The sequence below is a fragment of the Ammospiza nelsoni genome, chromosome 1 (genome assembly GCF_027579445.1).
Source record: "Ammospiza nelsoni isolate bAmmNel1 chromosome 1, bAmmNel1.pri, whole genome shotgun sequence".
NCBI lineage: Eukaryota > Metazoa > Chordata > Aves > Passeriformes > Passerellidae > Ammospiza > Ammospiza nelsoni.
In genome coordinates this window covers 143,997,186-144,021,211 of record NC_080633.1, presented here as the reverse complement: position 1 = coordinate 144,021,211, position 24,026 = coordinate 143,997,186, and the positions used below count along the sequence as shown (strand labels likewise).

Below are 24,026 nucleotides of genomic sequence, written 5' to 3'. Positions count from 1 at the left end.
GCTGAGGTCTTTTCATAAACCTAAGTAAATGGAACAATAAAACCAGTATGGATTATATATGTTCTAACCTACAATACCTGCTGCAAGCTCCAGGTTACAATGCTTGCCCACCCAAGGAAGTTACCAGAAGAAATCCCCAGCAGAGATGACACAGGTCCTGAAACTCATTAAACTTGAATGGGCTGTAAAACTTTATTAAATCCTGTCTGCCCTTCAGTTTTAAATTGGATTTGGTTGAACTGGTTTTAAAACTGGCTGGAGAGCCAAGATGGGCCAGCAGGATCAGCTGGAGAGGCAGAGGGTGGAAATTCAGCTCTGCATGCCTACGTTGATCAGAGCAGTGCCCCTCTACCAGGGAGGGTGGAGTGCTCTGCCTGATAAAAGGCTGAGCTCAGCAGACATTAAAGGAAGGTTGTTAGTAAAGATCAAAAGGTAGAAATGGGAGATAGAGCTGCCCCATTTGCAAAGTTACCAAAGCCTGCCAGTGAGAATGAAGATCTAGATGCTGTGATGCTGAATGAATGGGGCAATCTAGATAATGATATCAGAATTAAATTAATTAAAAGAAGATTAAAGAAAGATTGCAAAACTAAGGTTGTAATCATGTCCCTGCCGGAGTCAGTAAGTGTTTCTTGGTTTGTGTGGTGCTTCATGAAGAGGCCAGAATGTTGCTCCCAATGCATACTAAGACAAAGGAAGGTATCAGCTGAAAGCTGATTGACACAGAGCCAATTATATTAGGGAATAAATAAGTTACAGTGGCCTCATAGTCACAAAATTGAAACCATGCATGGCTGGAGCATCCAGGAGGATTAATACAATTTATATCAATGCCATCACTAATCTGCAAACTGTGGGGTATTCATGAGGACTTTAGGGCAACTGTGGTAGAACACTGAATTTATCATAAATTGTGGCAGGAACTTTATCATTCACAGTTTTTTAAACAGATTTGAACAGGCAAAGTATGCTCACATCAGGTCAGTACTTGGTGTTGTGTGGAAACACTGTGACTTGCCGGGGGCCAGCACTCTCCGGTGGGATTTACTGTTCCTGCAAGCAAGGTCCCCATGGGCCACCAGCAGGGACATTTACAGAGGAAACTCATGGAAACATCAGCTGAGCTTAAAATCTTCTGGAAAGCAGCATTACCAAATATGAATGCATGACATGCATGGGAAGTTGGCTAGCAGTGTCAACAAAAAGGAGCTTGAAACGGAGTTGGAGGATGGGGCAACCTCCACAGCCAAGTCACACAGAGCATCTGCACAGACCTCTGGGGCAGCCACCTCCCTTCCAGATATTTTGGTCCAGCTGCTAAGCAGGGCATTAATATCTGGTGATTATTTTGGCCCCTGGAGCTGCCTTAATGCTTTTGCAGTATGTGTTGACTGTTTCAGCTGCCACAATCAGGTCTCAGTTTTAGGACAGCTCACTGAAATGAATGGGAAATGGTTGAATTCATTTTAATTAAGCACCAAAAATTAAATTTCAAATAAAAGTACACATAAGGATGCATACTTTTGCCCTTGTAGACATGGGAAAATGCTGTATTGTTCCATAAGAGCAAGAGGCCTATGTTTTTTTCTTTCACAAATGCAAAAAAAGGAAAGTGATTTTCAGCAGGAATCCAATTTTACAGGGAGGGAATAATATGTTACATAGTCGAATCACTTTGATGTCAATTTTATTTTGCAATCACTTCATAAGATATTCATATAGCCTTTTTATTCCCTTAAAGTGTTCAACTCTAGGCACAATACAGTATTATCTTACTCTTTACCATAATGATGAACGATAATGGGAACACATAATAAGATTTTATGTGTGCCCAAAGAAAAACCTGCTTTAGCCCAGATGAGAGGAATTTTTCAGATCAAATTAATATTATAAAACAGCACAATTTATCAAAATAATACAGCTTTTCTTCTCTCAATCCATTGTGAATCTCAGTGTCTGCAGCCAGTACATGGTGAACTATTAGAGGCTGATGGAATTTTCTTGTAAAATCTCTATGAAAAATACTTGGTTGATAAAAGCAAAAAAAACCCCAAACCACCAAACCAAAACTCTCTTTTCCTCTCCTGTCCATCACACTTACACACTATAAACACTCTGATATTTAAAAGGTCTGGTTTATGGTTCTATAGTGATGCTGTTCACTGTTGAAAAGCCATCCCAGTCCAGAAGTATCTTTGCTCAAGTTCCGCAGAAACGAATGGATCACATTGGGTTCCCCTGGATTTTTTATGTTCGTGGAACATGGTTTATAGCAAAATGCTTTCTATATATTTTATTGCATCCTTTTAATATAGGTTCAGTTTATTAATCTATTCATGATTTCAAAGTGTAGCCTAAAAGTAAATTAGCAAAGTGTAGAATAGTGGGACAGCCCTCATAGAAACTCTGCTGTCTGATCCAGCATCCTCACCATATTTTTAGATCCTTAAACATCAGCTTCTCTGAAGAGCTCCAGTTGGAAAGCCTTGCCCTGATACCAGTTGTAACAGAGCAGGTTTTCTTTCCTGGGACACACGTGAATAAATCAAAATTACTTAAGGAGCTATTGTAGTGCAGTCAAATGAGAACATAAATAGTTCTAGGAAAAAGCACTGGCAGTTCATCACACTGGATAAACCTAAATGAACTACATAAAACAAGACTGAATAAATTTGGAACCTAAATGATGTGGGGTAGAACCCCACCTGGTATTGCAGACAGCACCATCATTCAGGAGAGGGAGGGTGGGCATGTTTCCCTGCCCAGGGAGGGAAGCACACGAACCTTTAGCTCACATTTGCTGTATCCACAGGGTTGCAGCGCTGATCCCTCTCCCCTAACTCATCCACAGCACAGCAGGGCCTTGGTCCCAGGCCAAAAAAGGCTTTGTCAGACACTCAGCCGGGCACTAGATCACAGGAACTACCTGCACCGAGAGGCTTTGTTTGGTTCTGCTGTCGTCACGGAGCAGATTAATGGGAGAAAAAGGAGTGAAAAGAAGCTCTGGCTCTGGCAGCTGCACCCCTGTGAGCAGCCCCTTGCACACGTGTGGTGCCGGGAAGAAAAATGTGCCGGGAAACGGGAGCGCTGCTGTGCAACTGCGAGCCCGGAGATGCAGGGGGTGTCCCGAGGGATCCAGGGTGTGTGTTTTGGGGCTGTGTATTTTGGGGCCGTGTATTTTAGGGCTGTGTATTTTGGGGCCGTGTATTTTGGGGCTGTGTGTTTTGGGGCTGTGTATTTTGGGGCTGTGTGTTTTGGGGCTGTGTATTTTGGGGCTCTGTATTTTGGAGCTGTGTATGTGGTCATGCACATTCGAACTTCAGCCTGCAGAACTTTGGGGTGTTTTTCCTTGTAGTTGCTGTATATAGAACACAATCCCTGTAATTTTTTTCCCCCCTTTCTTCATGGATAAATTAGCATGAAGGAAGCTGATGAAGCTAATTAGTTCCAAGCAGTGTTAATTTCTCTGATTGGAACTCTTTATGACCCAGTCAGATTGCTTAAGTTTTTGCAGTTTGTATTTTCAAATATCTGCAGTTATTGCACCTAATCCTTATTTCTACTTTTTTTTTTTTTTTTTTTCTTTCTGATCCTATCTGGAAAACATAATTCCATGTAATTGGGACATGGAATGGAAATTACACATGGTGACAAGAAAGATTTTGCCTTGAATGGAAATGTACTCAACAGAAAAGTAGCCATGGCAAGATTCACAGACAGACATATGTGAAGGGTGAATTTAGCAATAAAATGTAATCACCATAACACATAATGTCAGGAACTAGCTGTTCTCTCCCAGACTTGTCTAGAAAAAAGAATAGCTCCACAATTCCTGTGTCAAGCTGGAAGCTGGAAACAGGGCTTGTGGGAATGCGATCCTTCAGTCAGCCTGAGCTGTGGGTTCCACTCTCAGCCAGTGATTTCTCCCTTGTGTCTCATGGTTTCAAGCACAACCATGGAGAAATGCATTGTAGCTTGGGCTCCCATGCATTGGTGGCAACTTGAAGCAAGGTTTACTCAGTAACTACAAATATTAAATAGTTTTGGCAAATAATAATGCTTTCTCTTATGCATTATTATTCAGCACCAAAGGTCATACTCATCATTATCAGAAAAAATTACTCTCATTTGCTAGGAAGGTGGAATCTGGACACACTTGAAGACAAGCTGCTTGGGCTTGAAGTGACTTGAAAAAAATGCCTGTATTATAGTACAAACCAATTGAGGGTGATATTGCCGCTGCCTGGCCAGGGTCCCACCCAAACCAGCTCCCCCCTGGAAGCACAGGGACTGCAACTCTTTGATGAGGCATATCTGCAAGAAGGGAGGGAAGGAGGATCTGGGGAACCACATGCCCTCAGTGTGACCCCAGTGCCAGAGAAGACTATGGAGAGATCATCTTGAGTGACATCACCTGACACGTACAGGACAACCAGGGGATCAGGCCCAGCCAGCAAGGATTTATGAAAGGCAGGTCCTGCTTGACCAACCTGATCTCCTTCTATGACAAGGTGACCCACTTAATGGATGCAGGAAAGGCTGTGATGTCTGCCTAGACATTAGCAAAGCCTTTGGCACTGCATCTTCCGCAGCATTCTCCTGGAAAAACTGGGTGTTTGTGGCTTGGACATGTGCACTGGGTAAAAATCTGGCTGGATAAGAGTGGTGGTGAGTGGACTTAAACCCAGTTACAAGTGGTGCTCCCCAGGGCCCAGTATTGGGGCCAGTATTTTCTGCCCAGGGGAACAGGACCTGGGGCTTGGTTGACAGACAGATGAGCTACCATCCTGGAAGGATTTAAAGGATGTCTAGGTGTGGCACTTGTGAATATGGATTGCTGGTGGACTTGGCAGGGCTGGGCTAGTGGTTGGACTCAATGATCTGAAAGACTTTTCCAACCTAAACAATTCTATGGTTCTATAAAGGGAATTGCTTGCACGGCTGAGTCCACTGCTATAAGCAAGGTGCTCCAAATTCTTGTGCCTTCCCTTCGCTCGAGATCCATGTAGAAGATTATTGGTTAAATTAGGAAAAAAAAATCCCCTTTGACTTTCTAGCAGCTACTCTGAATCTTGGATAACATTTTTTTACAGCCTGCCCTCACTGACATTTACAGCTATGCCTGAGATGAGTAAGTGATACGAAGGTAGGTAAAACTTGCTGAACATCAAATGTTTTGTACTGGAAATGATAACTGGTTTCTGCAGCTTATCTATCTGATTTCTTGATTTCACTTTTTCTAGTCAAGTTTAGGTCTCATCTGCGTGAAAACAACGACAAGGGGAAACCAGGGCTTAGTTCTCAGTCTCAGCAGAGCCTTTTTTCAGAAGCTCCCATAAATGTCCTTTTAAAATGAAGGAACAGCAAACTTGTAAGCTGGGAAGTAAATCCTGAATCTCTCCCCAAGCTGCCTGCCTGTGTTAAGATCACTTATAGTTCAGTTTTATTTTTCTGTTAATTCCTTGGCAGATGATTCTAACACAAATCAATAAAACAAAACAAAACAAAAAAATCCACCATGTTAGAAGTTGGTTCATTTCTGTAGATGAAACAACCACCTCCACTTTCTGTTTTGAATAAATTCAGATTTCAACTACAGTGACCTGGCTTGTTTCCAGTTTAACGTTATTCTAGTCCACTTACCTGAAATTCTCCCTTTCATGCAACTCTGATGAAATGTTTGCCATCTCTCAACTGCCTGCAAGGGTTGCAAAGTGCTTCATGAGCAAGAGTGCTTACGTAGGGACAAGTAAAGTGATTTCTTTATAGGTAGTGATAAAATTTTCAAGAGCATCCTCCACTGGCGCGAATCTGTTTCTCTGGAAGAAATGTGGAATTTCTACAGATTCCAGTGGGAGCTGAATCAAGCAACATGGGTTCTTTTATATATCCCAGTTCTCCCCTAGCATGTTCTGTATTGAAACTTTGAAGCCATTCACATGAAAACTTGGCTGCAAAGACAAAATTTAAGTACAAGAATAAAAATTAAGATGGAATCCTCAAAGTTGGTATTTAATTAAATTATATCAGTGAGGGTAAATAATAAAGGAAGTTTTATTTTCACCAGATGGTTTGTTTCCAATTTTCTTTGATGCCACATTTTGCCTAAAGTTCTTCTGGAAGAGAAGTAGCTTCAAGTGTCCTGTGAAAGTAAAGGAGCAGAGAAGTGAAGTTAAAAATGCTCCTTGTATTTCAAGTAGAGCTTCAATACAGCTGTTTGGCAAGCACTGTAAATTCTGCATTTCATTTCAAGGCTCAGATGCTGCTTTTGTAAGCTTATCCCCTACTGCTCCAAAACAGCAGCAAACCCCAACACCTTCCTATCCAGATACAGCGCACTGCTAACTGAATCCAGCCCAGAAGCTCCTGTGAGATGTCTGTGTCTTCTGAATGTGCTAATCTCTGGTGAGGAGTTGGAAAGTGGAAGCCACATTCCTCTTTATTCCAGCAGCAATTTAATGACCAGAAGAGGTTTCTTAACCCTGTACCCACCTCTTTTTTTTTTTTTAATTGCATTATTCAGGTACTTTGCAATCCTACAACAAAGTAAGAAATGTCATAATTTTGAAGAGACACCCCACAAAACTTTATTTTTTAGAGTGGCAATTTGAGATCACGTTCATGGTTTGTTTTCCAGTAGGACAGTGGTAAGATGATGCTCAATTAAAAGTAAGAGTAAGAAATTAAATAACTGCAAGTATCCTATTCATCAAAATACTAAGGACCTTCTGCAGATAGAAGAAAAACCCCAAAACTGTTCTCCAAATGATATAAGAAGCTGACAAATAAGAAGAGGTTCATTAATCATTGTGGTCTAGCCTCATTTAACAGGAAGAAGCCAGGGGGCTTTGCTAACACATGAAACTGGAACTCAAAGGTGACATATTTTTCAGTTTTTGTGGATGGATCTACACCTCCTGGTTTATTTTGGAGGATGGGATTGCAGTTATAAATTCTTCAACAACATCTTGCTTCTGTTCTGAAGCAATATCTAAAATAGGAAGCACACCAAAAGGCACATAAAATGAATGTATTTTTAAAATTAGATATCCTGTCTAATAAAAGGCAGAACTTTTATGTTATTCATAGCTGCAAGTTGTCCTGATTTACAGTTCAGATACAATTAACAGTTTCATTTCACTTTATTTTTCCTCATAAGTGAATATCTGAATCACACGCTAGAAAAAAACTGCGGACCACTTCTATAAACCCAGTTATGGGGGATGATACAAAAAAAGTCAAGAGAAAAGCCTTGCTTTGTCCTCTTTTTCTAATATAATGGGGTTTTTTTTCCCCAGGAAACCTTCAAACACCTAAAGCCCTTCATCAAATAGGATTTACACACTTACCTTCTTTCCAAACTCCCTCACACAAGATTTTTGGGGTGGTTACCCAGGGCTTTGCAGAACAGAGACCTCTGGCATCTACCCTGCCTGCATAGTGCCACCTGCCCCTATCCCACATACACCCACACCCAATCATTCTTCCCTCTCTGAACCCAAAAGCAATAGAAAACCTGCACCCTTGGTCCCTGTTCAGTGGCTGGCACTGGTGCTATCTGGCAGCTCTGCTCCTCTAATGGTCAAAAGCCAAGAAAATATGTATTTAACAGAATTATGAAAATCAGAAAAGTGCAAGGCCCAAGTTTTTAAAGAACACATTCTTCCTCCACATCAAAGGGCTCATTGATTTGTTACTGAAGTCATGACTGAAGTTGTGCTAAGAGGGTGAAAAGGGGAGAAAAGATCAAATCTAATCTTTGGAGCAGTGTCAAGCAAGTACCTTATGGCATATCTGAGGCTGATCATGAGACAAGTCCTGAATGTAAATATTTTTTAATATGTCTGGCAAATGTTAGGAATCTGTCTGAGGAATCTTCAAGTGAGAAATGGCTCTCCTTTTCCTTTGCTCCCTTTTCTGTGTCCTTGAACTTTGTATCCCTTGAAATCCCAAGTAACTATTCACATTAATAAAGTGTTAAGGTGTTTGACCAAGATTGGCTCTGCTGATTTCAGCACTTAAAAAGGGAAACCGCTCTGTTGTTTTAACCACTTCAACACTCACCATCTCAGTTTATTTTCTTATCCTCTTTAACTTCTGTTAAAATCAAACAGGAAGCAATTAAGGTGAGCCTACTACAAAGCAGCCCTCAAAGTACATGGCTATGTCCTAGTGCAGAATGAAGGTCATGCCCTGAAAATGTAATTATATGTATGTGGAAGGAATGAAGAGCCTACATACTGGGGTGATCAGTGAGAAAATGCACCACTCCAGCTTTACTTTCAGCAGGCAGCTGAGCATGACCAACACAGGCAGTGCTACCACACCTGCATGGAGGACCTGGAGGCAAGGCAAGTTGAATTGACAGGGCACATTACACTGACAATTTTATCCACTGGAATTAGAAATGGAGTGGGAGCAAGAAACTGGTCCCTACAAAGCTGCAAAACTATCACCATTTCCTCTCATCCAACCCCCCTTTAACTTCAGTCAGTTCACTGCCAGGATGACAGAAAAAGGAATGTCATGGAAATGGACATCTAATGACAACAGTGGGAGACAAAGTGAAGTCTTTACACAGGATTTAGCTAATTAGATTTTGGGCAAATATTTATTTATCTAAAAACAAAATAAAAATCATTTTTAAAAGGAAAAAAAGTACTTAAATAAAAAACAAAATTGTGAAATGTTATGGCACAGAAGTTCAAGACAAGTATAAATCCAGTTGCCACAACTGTTGCGTATTAATGTTGCACATTTTTCTATAAAGGCTTTATTAAAGGTATTTACATGGCAATATGATGTGTAAATATATACAGCAAACTGGGGACAACTTTTTTCTTTTGGATTCTCATATGAAAAAATGCCTTAAATACAAAATCTTAAAAGAAAAAAAATTGAAGAGTTCATCCCCAAGCATGAAGAATGTCCCATCATCCCTTATGTCCAAAGTATCAATTATGAGGCAGTTTTGAGGTTCTGGCCAAACCCTTGGGAGATTCAGCCAAGGTTGTGTAGTCTCAAGTTAAATCGCACAGCATGCAGTTGCAATAGTTCCATACTCGATGGACCACATAGTTCATGAGAGATATTAGATTCATTAATATTTTACCATAGTTTCAGTCTAGTTTGCATTATTCTAAGTGATGCTCAAGAGTTCCTACGCACAACAGTTCCTTAGCTGCTCAAGTTTGTGTTTCAACTGTTCTCTCCTCCGCCTCAACTGCTCTTTCTCTGCAATCAGTCTGTGTTCCTCCGACTGGATGGAAAGAACGTACTCTGTTGCTTTTTTCAGGATGACAACCTTGGGAGCCTTTTCATTGTTGGCCACCTCGGGTATCTCATCACGCAAGGCAAAGAAACTCAACTTCAGCTCATTTCTCCTCTGGCGCTCCAAGACATTGTGTGTTCGCCTCTTGTCGTTCTCTTCCGAATCTGATGAGCCTGACGTGCGCGGACTGGAGCATTTTCGGTTGTTGCTGATCTGTTTGAGAACTCTGCCACTTTCCAACCTTAGCCTTTTTGCAGCTGGGTATTCAACCTTGGTGGAGGGAGGAGCGGCATAATTGTGCTGATGGATGTTGACATGACACCGTTTGAGAACCAGCGGGCTTTGGTGGGGTTTACTGTGCTCTTCTGACGTCTCTGTGCTGCTGGACTCTGTGCTGGATTCATATTCATTTGCTTCAGCTAATGTAACAACATCGATTTCCTCATCCTCCTCTTGTTCTTCTTCTGCCATTAAAAAAAAAAAAAAAAAAAATTAATAACTTGCATGTAGGCACTCTCAAGACTACTGTATGTAAAGGGAAGGCTACTCTGAGTTGCACAACCAGGAACCCAATGACAAGCCCTTCTTAAATCTATTTCACGATGCTGGACATGGCTTTCCCCAAGAGCCTTCCCTTTAAGGAAGCAATGCTTCAAGTGCAATAGGACACATGGACTGCAGTCCAAACCCTGGCTGCCTGATTTCAAAAAGTTGTAATGATCTTGCGTAATGTCGAGCGCATGAAAGATAGTAGGAAAGTTTAACCTCGGTTGTCAGCAGTACAGCGCAATAAAGCTCCCAGACTCAAGCTGCCCTTAATTATGGATTTAGAAGGCTTTGGCCACGCCTTAAAAGAAAGCTTACTTAACACACATGGGTATTCAGAGACATTTTCTGAATCTCTCATGATCTGTTAATTTGTGGAAAATAGGAGGGAGTTTGGGGGGGAAAAAAAGGAAAACTAGTTTTAAAAAAGGAAAAAGGGAAGGCTGTAGCGCTTTGGGTAGAAACTCACTTACAAACCAGATTTACGAGGGAGCGGAACCCGCTGTCACATACCTAAGGAAGCATTTCTAAAACTTTCCCAGCCCCATTCACTCCCCTGCAGTCACTTTCACTAGCACCTCCCTGACTGCACATTCTCCCCGCGGCTCTCGGGCTGGAGTTAACTCCTTCCCGGCCCACGGGTGAAACCGGGAGCCAACCTTATCGGGACCCCACGATGAAAGTTTATCCCTCCTATACTTTCTTTATATTTTCCCCCCCGCTTTTCACTCCCTTATTCCCCGGAGGAAAAACTGGGCTGGTTTTCCAGGAAATAAGCTGGCTAGGACTCTCCGCGCCTCGCAAACGTGGCATTAAAAAAAAAAAAAAACTCGCACGCGGGGAGGGGAGCAAAAGGGGGCAGCGGAGGGAGGCGGGGGTGCGGCTGCCTTCCAGCCGCGCCCCGGGAGCCCCCGGCGCCGCTCGGTTCCCACGCCCTCCCGGAGCACGCGTGGCTCCCACTCACCCGAGTCGCTGCTGGTCGTGGGCGGCGTGTCGGCGCCCAGCAGGGACGCGGGGCTGGCGCCGGGCGGCGCGGCCCGCGGGGCCCGCTCGCTCAGCGGGTACGGGAACACCACCGAGGGGTCGATGCAGTCGGCGGCGGCGGCGCCCAGGTCGTGCAGGTAGAGGCTGCCGGAGGCGGCGGGGGACGCGGCCAGTCCGGGCGGCGGGGCCGGCGGCGCGGCGGGCGGCGCTCCGGGGCGGGCGGCGGGGCCCCCCTCTCGGCGGGCAGCCTGGTAGGACGCCAGCTTCTCCGAGACCACCTTCTCCAGCTTGGCGGCGGCGGAGAAGCCGCTCCACATACAGTCCTGGATGATGATGGACTTGACGGTCTCGTCGTCCGGGTCGCAGATGAAGCTCTGGTTGACCATGTCCCCCCCGAGGAGCTCGGTCACAATCTCCAGCTGGTCAGCGGTGGAGGGGAAGCAGGAGGCGGTGGCCAGGCTGGAGCGGCGGCTGGGGGAGAGGGGCGGCGTGGGCAGCAGCTCAAACTTCTTCCATATGTCCTCGGACGGGGCGGGGGGCTGCAGCTCGCTGCCCCGCTGCTGCGCCGCCAGGTAGAAGTTCTCCTCCTCCTCCTCGAAGTAGAAGTAGGGCTGCACAGAGTCGTAATCGTAGTCGTAGTTCTTGCTGGAGAAGCCGGCGCTGAGCGGCATCGCGGCGGCTGGTGCCTGCGGGAGGGAGGGGAGAGAGGGGCACCCGGTGAGCCGTGGGGGTCGGCTCTCCCCGGCTGCGGTGGAGCTACCGGCCCCCGGCGCGCAGCGCTCCCTCCCGGCTCCGCACACCGCGCCGGCAGGGAAATGCGCAGTCGCGTTTAGTAAAAAAAAAAAAATTATAATTATAGTAATAATTAAAAAAAAAAAAAAAAAAAAAAAAAAAAAAAAAAAAAAAAAAAAAAAAACTACGACCCTCCTTCACTCCGTTCTAAGCGCAGCGGAACAATCGGGAGGCGCGACCTGACCCGCCGAGGGATCGGTTGTCAGCTCCCGGACCACCCTCCCCGCTCCCCCGGAGGGGCTGCGGCAGCCCGGCCGCCCGGCTCGGCTGGGCTCAGCTCAGCTCGCTGCCGCTCACACGGGGCACGGAGCTCCTTCCCTCCCGGGACCGCAGCGCCATCCCTGCACCCCGTCCCGGCGGGAACGGGTGCCGAGCGCCCGGCGGCTCCAGCCGGGAGCCGGGCGGTTCCTCAGCCACCCACCTGGGCGTGCTGGCACTGCGCGGGGACAAGCAGCGACCTTGGCAAACTTTGCCAAATCTTGTCATATATATATATATATACATATCGGCATATATATATATATATGCATATAAGCAATATATGTAGCAACCATACCCTGCCCGCGCATACGCGAAAAGCAAATGCTCCCCTCCCCCCCCAAAAAAATTAAATTAAAATCCGAGCGCAAGAAAAAGGATGGGAACGCCGGAGCCCCAGCAGAGGAAAGCGTCCGTCGGGAGGGACCGTCGGTATCCACGTCCGCGGAGCGCAGCCCCGCCAGCAGCCGGGGTGTCACCAGCCCGTGTCAATCCAAACGCCACAACCGCGGGAATCGAGTGATGGGAAGCGAAGAGCCCCGCAACTCACCGGCTTCTCCAACGCGCCAGCTGCGAGACGTAGCGAGGCGATTATTGCAGGCGGTGCGGGAACAACGAAGGGAAAATGGATAGATGATAAAAAGAACCGCCAGAAAGGACGGAGGGAAAATTAAAAAAAAAAAAAAAAAAAAAAAAAGAAAAAATAGGCAAAACGCCGGGAGAACGTAGGTCTCTTCCTCCCACTACGGTTTGATAAACCCCACGGAGCGGCGGAGCTGCCGCCTCCCGGCGCTCTCGCTCGCTCGCTCGGTCGCTGCTCCGGGGCGGCGCGGCGCGCTGGCCGGTACAATAGAAGTTTAGTTGCTTTCCTCCTTTAAAGCGCCGGCGAGGGGCGGGGGAGCGGTGGCGGGGGCGGGGGCAGCACCGCGGGGCCCCACCGCGCTCCCGCCCGCCCTCGGCAGCCGCGCAGGCTCCGCACTCAGCCGCGGGAGGGCGCGGTGCTGCGCGCCCCCTGCGCTCCTGGGCGCGCACAGATCCGCGGCCGCGCTCTGCCCCCGCCTCCGCCGGCCAGGAGAGAGAGCGAGCTGCGCCGGCAGAAGGCGATGCCGCGCTCCGCGGCCCTTTTTATTTATTTTACTATTTTTTTGTTGTTGTCTTTTACTACGAGCCTCGCACGGAGAGGTCGGAAGTAAACATAGTAGAAAAAAAAATTAAAAAAAAAAGAAATTACTAGCAGCGATTAAAGGCAGCTCCTCGCCGCTCCCCTCCTCCCGCTGGCGTTCTCGCAAGGGAGAGCGCGGTAACCCCGATGGCGGCGGCGGGGAAGGGGCTTCAGCCGCCCCTCGCCCCCCTGGGTGAGGCTCCGGCACCTCGGGGCGAGCAGAGCGCAGAGCGGTGCCCGAGGGGCAGCGGAGGAGGCGCGGGCTGCCGGCACAAAGGAGCGTGTGTAGCTGGGGCACCCCCAACCCGGTCTCCGCTTGATTATCCCGCCTCTGCCGGCGTCTGCAGAGGATTAAACCGGGAGGGGGCGGAGGCAGAGCCCCACGGGGGTCACCTTGCAGCCACTCTCCCTTTGGCGGTCCCCGCGTGTGCCCCCGCCCCGGCTTGTGCCGCCCCCGCTCTGACCACCTCCTCTCGCCCCCTGGTGACCTCCCTCCTCTCAGTCATCCCCGAGGGAAGCGAGGCTGCTGCGGCTGCAGAGCTGCGACGGGGCGCTCCCTCCTATTCCTGTTCTCCATCACGGCGGGTCCCGCGGGGACCCCGGCTCCGAGGAACCTTCAGCTGCCGGCGACCCTCCCGGGCGTCCCCGACCTCCTCCCGCAGCTCCCGCGCCTGCCATTCTCTCGTCCCCCGGGGCAGCCGCCAGCCTGCAGCGAGCTGCGCCCCGCGCATCCTGCCACCACATCCCCACGCCGGCCTCCGCACTCGCGGGAGCTGGAGGGACACCCCGGTGTGCCCCCCTGAACGCTTCCCGGCGCTCTCCCGTTCCCACCGCGGGCAGCCCGCTGGGATGTTCTCTGCCTGTATGTGTATTTTTTCCCCGCTTCCCAGCAATGTGCACAGCACACGCGAGCACAAGCCCTCGGGGTTGCGGTGCCGCCCCCCGGGCTCGGGGACCCCGTCCGTGCCCAGCCCGGGGCGGCCCCGCGTTCCCTCGGTGGCCGCGCCGCTTCCGCGGGCCCAGCGCGCCCCCTCCCGGCCAGCGCGCCCAGCGCGACCCCGGCCCGCCGCGCCCTGCGCCGCACCGCCACCCCCCAAAAACAGCGCCAAACCCCGCCAAAACGCACCCAGCCACCACTAAACAAAACAAAATAACCCCGCTCGTTCTGCTGTTTCCGATCGTGTCTGGTGAAAAGCGTTTCGCCAAGCGGAGTGTATACAAACATCACATTTCTCACGGAGCAAAGGGTCGCAAGGAACCTCGGGCCATCTTCTGTCCCACGTCCTGTTGTTTAAAGGAAGGACAGTTTTACGTGGAGAGGGTGACAAAGCAAGAGCCGTGACATAGGCATGGTGTAGATGCTTCACCTACTGACATTTCCAGATTGGGATGTCCATACCTTTGCTCAGAAATGGCTTAAAATACAATGTGCTATTCTTAAATAACATCCCACTCTGCCCGTAGCAAACCTTCTTTCTGTAAATGGAAGTAACACGACTAAAGGCAGGCCAGAAAGGTGCAAGATCCAAATTACTCTAGTTACAGCTGGTGTAAAATGCAATGTGGGCACCTGTCTATTTAGGAATAGCATCACTTTTGCCAGATACACAATAAATGTCCTCAAAATTGTAAAAGCCATTAAAGGTCAGATGGAGCTGATAATAGGTGAAATATTTTGAAATTACTCCAGGAGAGATAGGGTTGAAAATCATGATCCCATTCATGGTTGCAATAGAATCACAGACAGAGCAATTAACTGTAATATCACAAAGGGTTATGACTTAAAGTGGAGAGGAATAAGTAACATGAGCAGATGGACTCTTAAAATACACTGTGTTCACAAGAATGGAAAAACAGGAAGGGAAGACTGGGAGAAATGTGCCATTGAAACAATACAGCCTTCAGAGGAAACAGTCTTTAAAATATTCTACATGATTTCTCCTGGTTTGTGTAGACTGTGAGTTCACTTTTTGTTGAGGAGCCCACTCTGAGGTGCACCAGCATGGATCTTATGAGGCAGTTTTAGTGTAGGTGAAAAAATATTTTGCTCTGATTTCTTATGTTCAACCCCAGATAAAAAAGAACAGAGGCAAGGGGTGAAATCAGTATCAATTTCTAGTAAAATGGCCATTTTGACCAAATAGCTGTTACACAGAAAGAATAAATGCACAAGTATAACATTAAGATGACAGTGACAGCAGAGTCAATGTGATTGTTTTGTCATGGAAGGGTTTAGTGATCAGTAGGAAATGGGAGGGGGCTGAGCTGGGACCCCAGGTGAAATGTGTGTGATACACCCACAGAGTAGGAACCTGTGAGAAGCAGAAATGAAAGCAAAACGTGAGAGAGAAGTAGAGCTGGTGGGAAAAGGTCTTGCACTCCCCTGTCTGGAAACCCCTGAAACACAATGTGCTGTGTGCCTGTGCCACCTACTGCATGTTTTGCTCTCAGGAGACATCTGCAATTTCTTTTTCAGAGGACAATAATTAGCTGGCTAATAGTCATAGGGTCACCATGAACACTGTACTGGGTCTAGCCTGGGAACTCCAACCTAAGAAAAAGCCTGGACCAGCCAGAGTGAGTCCAGTGGAGGCCATTAAGATGATCAGAGGACTGGAGCACCTCTGCTGTGAGGAAAGGCTGAAAGAATTTTGGTAGTTCAGCCTGGAGAAAAGAACTTACAATGCCTCCCAGTAACTAACAAGGGCCCATAAGACAGCAGGAGAAGGACTTTTGACAAGGGGACATAGAGATAAGATGAGGATAAACAGCTTTAAACTGAGAGTAGGTCTAGATTAGAGATCAGGAGGAAATTCTTCTCTTTGAGTGTGGTGAGGCACTACAACAGGCTGCTCAGAGAAGTTGTAGCTGCCTTATCCCTGGAAGTGTTCAAGTTCACATTGGATGGGGCTTTGAAAACTTGATCTCATGAAAAGTGTCCCTGCCCATGGCAGGGGATCAGGACTAAATGATCCTTCAGGTCCCTTTCAACCCAAACCATTCTAGGTGTCTATGAACTCAGAGCTATCTCCAGAAATTTCTGCTGAAAGTTTCGCTTGACCTCTCCAAAGCTTTGCAGGTTTCTGGCCTTTCACAAGTGAGAAACAGGAAAGTACTAACTAGATATTAATTAGTCTTGGAAAGTCCTAAGTCCCTGAATGAGTGATATACCCAAACAAATGTGGTCATTGCAGTCAGAGACACTAAAATAGGCTAGCACACTTTCACTGATAGCATCTGTGCAGAGAATCATGTCCCCACCACTACCCCAAAAGACCCCAGTCTGAAAAGCAGACATACCACAGCTTCAAGGAGAATCAGATTTACCTTATTACTGTGAAAGCCAGAAAATAAATGAGTTACTTTTTCATCTCTTTCAGCAGCTGTAATTTCTTTAACAATAGGAGGTGAGATATGTGTAGGCAGAATCTGACAGTGTTTCTGCAAGCTGCACAGCACTGACTAAATTAATAACATCTTCCTAACCCCCTCCTCCAGGCCCAGGGAAACTCATATGCTGTGCTAATGAGTACTTTCTCAGTGGACTCCCCCAGCACAGGGGAGAAATGCAGACATCTGGGAGGGCCACTGTCCTTGTCTGTTTACTGGGGTGAAAAACAGAGACTGAAATGCACCTCCTGTCAAAGATGGGCAGGACCCACCACTGCAGTTTCCACCCAGCTAGATCAGTACAGCAGCCATGGTCCATGAGTCTTCAGAATGACCATCAAGTATGCAGGAGAAATCAGTGGGTTTTATGGCTGATGTGTTATCAGTAAATATGAATAAGAGAATAACAGAATTATCATCAATAAAATAGAAATTAAAAATGAAATGAAATGAAATGAAATAAAATAAAATATGCTAGTTTTAAACCAGAGGTAGCACATTTCACACATATCACATACTAAAGTCTTGTCTGCTGTTGGAAGCCAAGGCTGTTTTTACCCTCACCCTGTGGATGTCCCTCTTCAGGCAGAGATGTCATGGGGTCAGTGAAAGTGGTATCTAGTGTAATTTATTTATTTTCTCTTCCTCATCCTCTCAGCTATGTGCCCTAGAGTGTTTGCAGCAATCATGGCAGCTTCTTCCTCGGCATCATGCCAGCCTGTGATCCTCACCATGGAAAAACTCAAGCGGTTTACTACCAACAGGAAAAGGGAAATGTAGAGAAGGAAACTGAAGAAAACTGAATGGGGAGAGCACTGAAAGTATTACACTTCTATTAAATTACTCTCTCCAGAGCTACAGTGAGTATCACCTCCCTCACGGAAATCCATGGAAGTCCCAGAAAAGTAAGTTTTGTCATCAAGAGAATCAGGAAGAACTTGAAATGTTCCTCTGGCTTGGGCAAACCAAAGGAGATTCAAAATGATACTTCCTAGGATCCAGAGATTTTTTTTTTTTTATTGTTAAAACCAAACACTTCAGATTTTAATTTATCAATCTGGCAGTGCATGTGAAATAAGACTTTTAAAATTATTTGTAATTGCTAAAACCAAATATTTCAGATGCTGATTTTTAAACTGAATATGAAAGCAAGTCTTTAGTGAAACAGAAGTATTAGCAATTTTTAAAGGTGGTCTGCCATTAGGCACATATGTACTGATATATATTTGTCTTGCTTTGTCCTGTTGTCTGGGATCACGAAATTGAAGAAGACATCAGACTGGAAGACAGGAATTAACTGACATTAGCTAACTAACAGTAACAAACATTTTTGAATTCGGAGAATAAAAGCCTTTACACCAGGTTTGGTCTTTCCACGGTGTGCGGCCTTTACCTTTTTTTGCTTTGGGGTAAAATTGCAACAGCTGTTAATTTAACTTTGTTTACAGACAGTTTGACTTTGCAGCTCTTTCAAACCATCACAGCACCTTTGGTATCAAATTTTAGTTTGTTTTCAAACAGGGCAGCCCTTGATGAGTTTATTCTTAATTATGTAAAATGAAACTATTTATCTGTGCATACAACTAACTTAAAATCACAAATAAAGTTTTTTGGGTTTTTTTCTGCTAGCTATTTTTGTTGCTTAAATACAGTACCTGTAAACTGATCTAAGTTCCAAAGAAATAACGCTAAAAATACAAGCAGTTTGAGTTTACCTTCCTACACGAATTAACACCTTTTGACATGGATAACTGGAAGGCACCAAGTTAACACCAGTAGTTTCGGCATTCCTTGATAGAAAAGAATTTTGTTCAGCTGTGGATTAAGGATGAATTACAGGAAATCTGCACTGATTTAAGTGTTTGATAAATGAGATGATTTTAAAGATAAACAGTTATTTTTGAAAGGCCGGGTAATTTAAATTTCTCTTCGAAAAGAAAAAGCAGAGCTGTTTCAAAACAATCAGTCCCAAAGGCCAGTCACACATCCCTGGCCTCTGCGTTCTCTGAATTGTATGCTGCACTTATCAGATTGTCAAGGCATCCCGGCTCTGCTTGATTAAGTCCTCTTTAAAGTGTTACGGTCATTTGCAACTACTTAATGATCCTTTTAGGTACCAACGCCGTCAAGCCCTGATCTTTGGAGCTGTAATGGCATCAGAGCCTCTTCCATGCTCCAGCCCTTCAGTATTGGTGCTCCCATTACGGGACTCGCTGTCAGCTGTGAGGCACAGGAATGAATTTTCCCGCCTCCCCACGCATGTGAAGCCACCTCCACATCACACCTGCAAGTGCAGAATCCCCCTCCCCTTGGCCCGACACTGAGGAGGTTTGTAACTGGATTGCAGCTGGAAAGAAGGACTGAAAGTTATTGTGCAGGTTTCTTATTAATGCTAAAAAAAAAAACCCCAAAAAACAAAAAACCCTCCTATAGCAACATCTTTGCAGGATTGGTATGAAAGCAGAGGAGCAAAGAGCTCGCTGTCATTCTTGCCACACATCCTGTGGGGGCACAGCTCCAGAAACATCTGAGTGCATCAGATATTATCTGGAGGAAGGAATGTGTCAGCTGACAGCAAGGCTGGAAACTATTGAAACAATTGTCAGCTGGGCCATTCTTACAGATGTCTCTTGTCTCTTTGAGAATTAATATTCACCAATCCTGTCCCATCTGCAAACAGGTGAGAGCAAAGGACCCTTCTAGGAATTATGCAGCTGGATGCTTTAGAAATGAGGTTTCTGATTGCTATCAAATTAACAGGTTCAGCCACAGGAACACATTCCAAGAAAGAAAGTGGCCCCATTGAAAGAGAATATCTGGAAAAGTAGGAATTGTGTGGCCTTTAGAAAGCACTGGAGATTCGGGGTGTTACTGGTCTTGTAGGTGGTTGGATCTGAGTTTGTGGGGAGGTGGAAAGTTATATCAATCTACTTATCTGAGCCAATGCAAAGTCCATGCTTTCTTCAATGTTCAGGTTTCTGGTGAAGATCATCAAAGCTCCCTTTTCTGGCTCCATGTTGAGCAAGCTCAGAAACACAAGTTGTTTTTTTTTTTTTGTCTTGTTCAGCAAGTGAAATGATGATTTTCTCATTGTCAATCCTTATATTAATCTTGGAGGTCCTGTTTGATTACGTCTTTATGGGAAGAAGGAAGATGAACTTGTAGCAGTGAGTTTGTAAGTATTTACAAGAAACATTCCTGACTTCTGTCCTCTGTGGGTTTCTGTTTATCAAGTCATGTTTTCTTTTGACCAGTTTATGGAGAGTCACATTTACAAACTATCCTGGTGAATGATAATGTTTGGCCCCTGTAATCAACAGCAAATCCTTTTCAGTGCTATCCCAATGAAATTTACTTTCCAGCCACACTCAGCCAAAATGATGCTGATTCCAGCATTGAGCACTTTCTGAGAACAGCTCAGGGCATTCAGCAGTTCAAGTCAGTGTGATGCTGACATCCTTCTCATGAGCAGCACTCTGCACAGAACCTTTCAGAGTAGCTGCTCATCTCCAAAGTGAGTCCCTAAAAGGCATCAGACAATTTCTAACTCTTCACACCTAAAACCTTTCCATGCATTCAGTTAGAGTCTTCTAATAATGTTACCTGGCTGATAACCCTAACTTCTCTCCAGCTTTGTTATGCAGTCAGTTAATTCTGAATTCATTGGGGCATATGTAGTCAAGTGTAGCTAAAGTGTTGCCTTGGCTGGGTTAGGGCTTGCACTGCCCAGGTTTCTGGGTCCTGGTTGTCTCAGGTCAAACACCTAGATATAAGGGACAGACAGCATTGAGGAATATGGGTTAAGCCATCAGTGGTGGTCATGTCAGCAGGCTTTGGGCATGCAATGTTACAGCTATGCACTCCTCTAAGCTCGTTGCATGACTGTTTTAGCATCACTTGTGCTACTTTTGGTGTAGTTTAGTTCAGCTTTCCAGCAATCAGAGTAAATTCTGAACTGTTTAACCACACTCAGGCCAGACATCTTTGGGAGATGAAGCTTTCTTATCTGTGGTGGCTGCTGCTGCATTTTGAAATGAGCATAAGAGAGGCAAATACATCCATGAACTGGTTTGCTGCCAGTATGGATTTAAAAGCAAAACCCAGTCAGAAAGGCTACCGAAAAACTACTTCACTTGGCTGATAACTCAATTTGTTGATAAGAAAGAGGGAGTGTTTTGTCTCTCTGTATCAGATAAGTGACTTATCACTCCCTGCACTGCTGATGATGAACATGTTCATCTGGCAGATAGTGGCAATAAAGCTGCATCTCCCCTTTGCACTGCAAGACATATGCTGCATCAAATGAAATTAAGGGACATAGATTTAAATAACTTCTTGGTAAATGCTTTTAAAATCAATTTATAATTAACCTGTGGAACCTCCTGCTGCATTTTGTTAGAAAGGGGAATATCATGCATGATAATGGATGTTTCATGTAAGCAATAATATGGGGAGATAAAAAGTGTAAGAAGAAGGGAGAAAGGACATCACTTCTCTGGGCTAGGATTGCCCAATTTAAGAGGTGGTCTGTAATTGAAAGTGAGCCTCTGTTTTCTTCCTACACCATCCAAATATAGGTTATTGTTAGGTATAGGTGTATTTCTGTACTCGTTGGCATTTTTTTTCATATTGTGCATAAAAATACAATACAGCATTGAGACACGCCTTTGCCATGAGAGCAGGCATGTCTGGGATGGAGGAATCTCCTGTTACAGCTGTTTTCTGAGGTGTTTAAAGCACAGACAGAGCCTAAATGCACATCTGCTTTTATCTGTTTTGCTGCCCAGGCTGGGCAGGCCTCAGCAAGGGGATGTCAGGGTGCATTCCAGCACAATGCAGAGCCAGGCTGTCCTACAGGATCCCAGTGTGGGTGCAGAGCCTTGATTTCCTCTGCTGAGGGAGGTGAGGCCAAAGAAAGCCTCTGTCTGTTGGTACTCAGCAATGCAAATCCGTGCAGTGGCTTGTGCCCACACATCTGCATTGATCCACTCCTCCAGATTAAGTCTGAGCTTCAGGACACTTGTGTGCTAGTCCAAGCTTTGACCTTGTAGGAGGAATGCTGTTTCACTGGGCTGGTTTCTGCTTGCTTTGGTAAATTTGTGCATGGTAGAAACTGGGCTAAATCTCCAAAAATCACCGTGTTCTGTGCATTGATGGGCAATTCCAGGGGTCTGCTGACACCCAGCATATCAAACCCAGTTATCAGAGACTTGGAGCCACAACCCTTAGTGTGAAAACCCCCCAAAATTGATTCAGCCTTGCTACTAATTGCTTCCTCTGCAGGTTGGTTTTGTTTTATTTCCTGACTTCATAGATTCCTGGTGTTGCCTAAGTCCAATCCTTCCAGACAGAGCCAGGATGTCCTACTGACATTCACACTCTATCCCTTTCTCAAATGGGAGCCGAGGGTTGCAATTATGACTGCAATGGCAAGAGAAGCTTTGATCAGAAATGGGCCTGATGAGGAGTGTGCTGAGGGATTAATGTGGAACTGACTTCATCAGCAGCTGAGAGTTCTGTGGAGGAGGAATTTGGGTGCTTCTTACAGCCTCAACAATGCAAAGCAGCCATCATCAACAAGGTGTTCCCCAGAGGATGCTAATCACTCTCCTCCCTCTTGATCAGCAGTTAAGAGTGTCTCTCTTCTTTCTACTTATCACTTAGTCAGGGATGCCAGAGGTATTTCTTAGTAGATAAGAACATTATTTACACCCAGCCTTAGAAAGGAAAGAAGAGGTTGTCAGTGAGCTACAACCATTATTGTTCTGTTATCGTTTGCATGGCAAAGGCGCTTCACCGTGCTCAGATCCCATCCCGAAGGGCCAAGGATGTTGTGGTGCCTGCACTGCCTGCCTGAGCTCTAAAGGGCTGGAGATGTGCAGCAGAGCTGGGGGAGGGAGGGCCAGAAGGACAAAGTACAGGTATAGATCGAAGGAATCTGGGAAGCCCCAGATTCTCTCACCTGTCCTGGTCTGTGTGCTTGGGGAGCAGGGAACATCACTTCTCCCTCTTCACTTCCATTAGGACTTATCTGCAGACCCAAACCATCCAATGGATGTAGGGTAACCCTCCTGTGCCAATGTAGTTCCAGTCCAGTTCTAGAGTAGATGTACACTCCTGTTTGAGTCATGGGAAAGGGCACTGAGAGATGCATCTCACTTTTGGTGAGAAAAGAGATAAAAAATTAAAATATGCACTTTAGGACTATCTGCTGCTGCTCCTTAAAAGGATTGGACTTTTTTTTTTCTCTCCTCTTGTTTTCTTTTTTTTTTTTTAATGGATGAGTTAGAAGTGAGACTACTGTGTGCTTCAGAACACCAAGTTCTGTCTATACCTGTGATGAGAAGGCTGGATAGGTACATGTGTCAGCCCCCACAAACAATGTGATAATATCTACAGCTACAGCATCATCAGTGCTCTGATATTTAACCAGAAGGTATCTCTGCCTTCAGCTCATGTTCTTCTCAGCTTCCCTTGTTATTTTCTCTGCTAAACAGGGAGAAAATGATATTATGTCTATGAAGCCAAAGGCTGTGTGTGTGCGTGCTGTGGAATTTAGTCATGATATTGCTAACTGGAAGGTTTAAGGTCATTCTTATATTCTTACATCCTTACATTTACATGGTCATTTTCTCTTGCATTAACTGCAGTTAATGTGAGAGTTGTACTCCCTCCCTCAGAGTTTCAGAAGCTGCTGTCTGCCAAACACTTGAGGAGTCCCAAAATGGAAAATGCCCTGGATTATTTTATGTGATGAAGATTCCCAGCTACCCTCAGATTTTCTGTACATGGAAAATGGAAGAACCCATTTGTAGGTTGCTCAGTTAAAATAATACTGCATATGGACTGCAGGTGTGTTGCATGTCTGCAATATTATGATTAATACAGATACCAAGCAACTTTAAACCAGCAAACCTCAGTACCTGGGTCCCATGGCAGCTCAGACCTTAGACAAAATTCACTTACCTCACTTTGTCCATAGAGGTTTTACATCCTCTTCTGAGATCAGCAGTTGGTGGGGAAGGGGCTGTACCATAAGCTGGGTGGCTCTGATATGTCTCAGGAACATGAGTGAACCACTGCATTGCTGTGCACACCTACTCCTACTGCCACATGGATTGGTGCTGCTGGAAATCTAAGGGAAGGATCTGGGGCAGGAATAGAGGTGGTCCTCTTCAGGTGTGGACTGGTAGTTTGTCTGAGCAACATTTGTCCTCGGCACAGTGCTGCCTCTGGTTTGTTACCCTTAGCAAGGCCATTTGCTTGGCAATGCTAGTTGTTACTTACAGGTTTCCTTACACCATCAAAGAGGAGCAGGATTTTGGTGGCCACACAAAGACCCTGGAAGAGGTCAGTGATGAGGGCAGATTTCTCAATGTCCCTTTCAACTGCTTCAGGAAACTCAGGACCCTTTCAGACCTGCATATCCACAGACTTAGTGAGCACACTTGTGTCCCAGGCATAGCAGCGTGTGGGAGAAGCATGCACAGGGAAAATTCAGAGCTCAACTTGCCTCCTAGCACCTTGCTGGTGAGGTGACCCACTTGAGGAAGAGTAGAAGAGACCCTCTTTTCTCTTCTGCCACCTCTCTTTGACCTTGCAGCTATTTCAGAGCCTGTGATA

The 24,026-nt window shown here is 45.7% G+C and overlaps 1 protein-coding gene across 1 annotated transcript; it reads right to left on the bottom strand.

Moving 5' to 3' along the window:
- Positions 1–8,583: 8,583 nt before the first annotated feature.
- MYC (MYC proto-oncogene, bHLH transcription factor) lies at positions 8,584–12,689 on the bottom strand. The gene is made up of 3 exons (XM_059488252.1): positions 12,402–12,689; positions 10,782–11,487; positions 8,584–9,735 (listed from the first exon to the last, which is right to left on the bottom strand). Exons 2-3 carry the CDS (start codon positions 11,470–11,472, stop codon positions 9,161–9,163), a joined length of 1,266 nt encoding a protein of 421 aa, XP_059344235.1. The 5' UTR covers positions 11,473–11,487; positions 12,402–12,689; the 3' UTR covers positions 8,584–9,160.
- Positions 12,690–24,026: the final 11,337 nt, after the last annotated feature.